At 44.3% G+C, this 4,300-nt stretch overlaps 1 protein-coding gene across 2 annotated transcripts in view; it reads left to right on the forward strand.

The window, feature by feature from the left end:
• The first annotated feature begins 1,255 nt into the window (after window positions 1-1,255).
• Window positions 1,256-4,300, forward strand: part of tnfaip2a (tumor necrosis factor, alpha-induced protein 2a) — a 13,522-nt gene continuing 10,477 nt past the window's right edge. For both annotated transcript variants that reach the window (XM_062550814.1, XM_062550815.1), the window contains exons 1-5: window positions 1,256-1,325; window positions 2,262-2,414; window positions 2,538-3,207; window positions 3,865-3,979; window positions 4,175-4,297. In XM_062550814.1, coding sequence (XP_062406798.1) covers window positions 1,283-1,325; window positions 2,262-2,414; window positions 2,538-3,207; window positions 3,865-3,979; window positions 4,175-4,297 — 1,104 coding nt within the window. In that variant the 5' untranslated portion in view covers window positions 1,256-1,282. The remainder of the gene's footprint in view (window positions 1,326-2,261; window positions 2,415-2,537; window positions 3,208-3,864; window positions 3,980-4,174; window positions 4,298-4,300) is intronic.

A 4,300-nucleotide genomic window follows, 5' to 3' on the forward strand; every position in this document is an offset into this window, starting at 1 on the left:
TGTGGTCACTCGTTTACACACTGGGGGTGTTGAAAAACATTGAAAATACACCCGATAACCTCGGCTTCTCTACAAGAGCTGACCACTACTCGGTCGAGATGTGACTTTAGACCTGTCCTCATTAGACCTCTATCTATCTCTGTAGACTCTGCATCTGCTGGGTATCAAATAGGACCATTTCTGTGATCGTGTCTCTTTAAAGACTTTTCAGAGATGTTATTAGTGTGTTGTGTTGGCGGCGTATAGACTGCTCTCTTAAATTCATGTCAGTCCAAAATAATGTTTGGAGGGATTTCCTTGGATCTGATGAGGTGGGAACATTCAACCAATATGGGAGAGATAACAAATCAGCGTCATCTAACCCTCCCATGGAAAAATCCCCCTGCTTCTGCAGCAGCAGCTGCACTGAAAAAAAGGAATCGCTGGATTTAATTTAAAGGGGAAGTGAGTAGTCACGTGAGGAAATCTGTTGTTCACATTTTACCCATCCTGGTGTAGTGTGCCAACATGTGCCAATTTTCAAACACACACACTTGGAGCAGTGAGCTGGGACCACACACACTGAGTACACCAACACATCTGGAGCAATGGGCAGCCCAGGGAGCAGTTGGGGGTTAGGTGCCTTGCTCAAGGGCAACTCATCCATAGATGTGGATCTTCTCGGTCCAATCACAAACTAGCTTATCCAAAAGGTTCACCCGGATCCTTGGTCTGATTAGTGGAAGGACTATCCAAAAGTGTACAGAGTCATTTGAACTATGACAGTGATCACGCCTCTTGTGCAGTAGAAATAAGGTGCAGACTCCCCAGACTAATGTTCAAGATTGAGCTTAGTCTGGTGATAGCCATAGCCAGAATAGACCTAGAATTCAGTAGGGTAACAGTCGCAGGACAGAAGCTTCCTCTGAATCTGGGAAATTCAGTTAACCTAAAAGACCACCTTAACTGGGAATGTCTGTCTCTAACTATGGTCAGACCTATATCTAAGCCTACTTGTAAACAAACATTTTCCGGTGCAACTTTGTATTATTGGCATGATACAGATCTATAAAGAATAACTTTCTATTCTTCATCAGTGAGTGGAATTATGGGACTCGCTCTAAAATGGAATGGAATTACATCAACAGTGAAACCGAAAGTGTTGATCGCGGCATCTGCAGTGGTCCACGATGACAGCATCCAGCCCCCTCCATAGGCGAGGCGAGGACATAAAACGACGGAGTGACACAGCACCTCAACAGAACGTACCGTTTATCAGAGAGGGACACATTACGGGACAATAATGGTCAAACTGCCGAATTTGACGCGCCGGAGGGCGACTATAGGTAGGTTAATTCTTACTATATGGTCATACTAACTGACATATAGTCTACAGACAGACAGACCGGCATGTAGGTCAGCACTGTAATCTAATAATTCAAGACATTATGCATGTGGATGGCTTTGCAACTTTTTTTAGGGGTTGATGGGGAATATTGTTATAGCTGCAGTCCGATATTCATGATGTTTGTTGATATTTTAACTCGACAACAGCCAATTACTCCTGAAGCTGTGTAGACTGGCTGTAGCCTATTGACTCGATCCGTGCCGCTATTTTATAGCGTCTGATCTGTGTAGGCTACAGATATTTTTAGGGGAGAAAAACCCATCAGACTACATGGCAAATCAAAATGTGAGTAGAATCTAGGAATGCGCTTTTTATCGATTGAAAAATGTGCATGCATACTTTTCCAAGCGATTAATAATTCGCCTTTCTAGTCAGTTCATTATTTTTGCCATGCATTTGAAAACACACTGTACTGATAGGTTGTTATAGGTTGATGCGCTTCAACTTCTAGAATGTTTGTTATGAAGAACCCTATAACAAAAAATCGACCAATAGCACCAATATACAGTATGTTGTTACACAGATTAGCCTAATATTTATTTTATCCATGCCTATCATTTTTATTTGTTATTCTCTTAAACGAATGACTTCAAATTCAGTTCAAATAGTGCTATTCCATACCTTGGCGTAAATTGACTGGCGAGATTGAGTTCACTTCCTGTAAGCGCATCACACAGCACCAAGTGATAGGCTACAGTAAGATGTGAAACCCGATAACGTTACTGCCCCAATGGGGCAACCTCACGAATCCCGAGACTATGCTGTGACCAGGTGGCTTCCGTACAGATGTTATCGCATAGGCTGGTGACGAACAGAATATATTAGTGTGGGCTTCGCGCTGCCATAATTAACCATATCTACATGTCGTTTGCAGACGTAACGGACAACGTAGAAACGGTCTGCGGTGAAGTGGCTAAAAAAGCTGTGAGTGATGGGAAGAAGTTCAGACCCAAGATTAAACTTCCGTTCAGAGGTCGCCGAGGAACCGGAGCAGCAGGGTGTGCCGTAGACGCTGTTCCAGAAACAGGTGCACTATCTGTTCATTACGCTGCCTTTTCCTTATGTGCCAAAAAACTATTTCATATTTCGTATAACGGCTTTGTAATATTCAGTAGTTGGATTTAATGTTGAATTGACTTGTTATGTACAGTTCCGGAGGTGGTCCTGAGCTTTGAGGAGAACTTGCATCAGAACCGGCTGGCCGAAGCCAGCCTGCAGCTGATAGCGAGGGAAAATGCAATCTTCGGTCCGGGCACCGATGAAGACTCGGTCGATGCCGATGGGAGAGCCAAAGAGACCGACCAACTTCAGATGGATTACGAGATCCTCCAAGTGCGTCTGTGGATGGTCGTACACGAAACGTTCCAGGACAAGCCAGGTGAGGACAATCTGGCAGCATTACGCAGCACCGTAAATGCGATACAGCAGGAGGAAGAACAGGACAAACGTTGGCTAGAACCCGAGGGACAACAGGCACCGGAATGGCGACCGAGGCAGCTTTTGTTGAACCACAACAACCTCGTCCAGAAGATCGTCGACTCGCGGGTCGATAAAGCGGAGGATGAAGAGAAGGGCGCAGACAAATTATCTACTGCCCTAAAGAAACAGGTGTGTAAGATTGGAAAGAGGGTACAAGCTGATCTCCTAAAAATCGTGAAGGACGTAAAACAATGTTACCCCATGAAACTAGACGTCTGTCAAATGTACGCCCGCTTGTATCACCAAGCCTTCTCCAGGCGCCTGCGGGAGTTCACTCAGACCAACTTGGATGTGGAAGACTGCGCCTACCTTCTTCTCTGGGTCAACAGCTACTTTCCAACGTGAGTGAGAATAAGCTTAGCTGTGTGTGTCATGACGTGTGTGTGTGTGTGTGTGTGTGTGTGTGTGTGTGTGTGTGTGTGTGTGTGTGTGTGTGTGTGTGTTTGTGTGTGGGAGTGTGTGTGTGTGTGTGTGTGTGTGTGTGTGTGTGTGTGTGTGTGTGTGTTAGTGTGAGTCGTGTGTGTGACAGTGTGTGTGTGACAGTGTGACAAACAATTCTGTCAACAAAAGTGTAAACAGGGTTTGTTTGTGTGGCAGATGTAGATGCACCCATGTGTTTATTGTTTTGGAATAGGCGTAGTGGAACTTTAAAGGATTTGCTTGCTCAAGTTGTGTTGAATAAAATTGTGTTGCTTTGATTTGATTACGTTGTAGTGTAGTGTTAGGTTTATTATCAGTTTATTACACGTGTCGATAAAAGACAACTTGTCTGAATTACTTTGAATCAGCAGCTGTTTTTAGAGTGTACCTAAACCAAACCTTAACATCATGCCCTGATGAAGGCCAATATGGCCGCAATGCGTAGGCCCATGTCCTTTTAAAACTCAGTGCTTGGCTGCCATGAACCATTAAAGGCTTTTTTATATTTAAAAAATCTAATCTAAAATCTAAATCTGCTAACCTTTTTTTGCTTTTGGCTTTACATTTGTGTGTTTCAGGGATGTGTTGAAGCACAAGGAACTAAAGGAACACCTAGACAGTGAATCTTTGGGGCCATTGCTCTCAGAGGATGACATCAAGCCTTTAGAGGAGCAGTATCTGTCATACAAACAGGTAAAAATGCAGCTCTGAAAACAATACTATAAATCACGCAAATAGCATAGCATGTCACAGCGGCTTCTGCCAGAGTGAAATCCGTGGCAGATGCATTCTAGAATCATCTGGTTTGTGTTACTGTGTTCTTTGAGCGCTCAGGCATAGTAATGCAACCATGATGCGTGTTTAAACGTGTGCTGTGGCTTCTTGCAGACTACAGTGAGAGACTGGCTCACCAACGCCCTGAGGACTGAGGAGGAGAGGTGGATCCGTGGGGATTGGCCTGAGCTCATAGACGAATACTACGTCAGCCATTTAGCTGTCGACGTCATTGGGGTC

This window comes from Sardina pilchardus, chromosome 12 (assembly GCF_963854185.1).
Source record: "Sardina pilchardus chromosome 12, fSarPil1.1, whole genome shotgun sequence".
Classification (NCBI taxonomy): Eukaryota; Metazoa; Chordata; class Actinopteri; order Clupeiformes; family Clupeidae; genus Sardina; species Sardina pilchardus.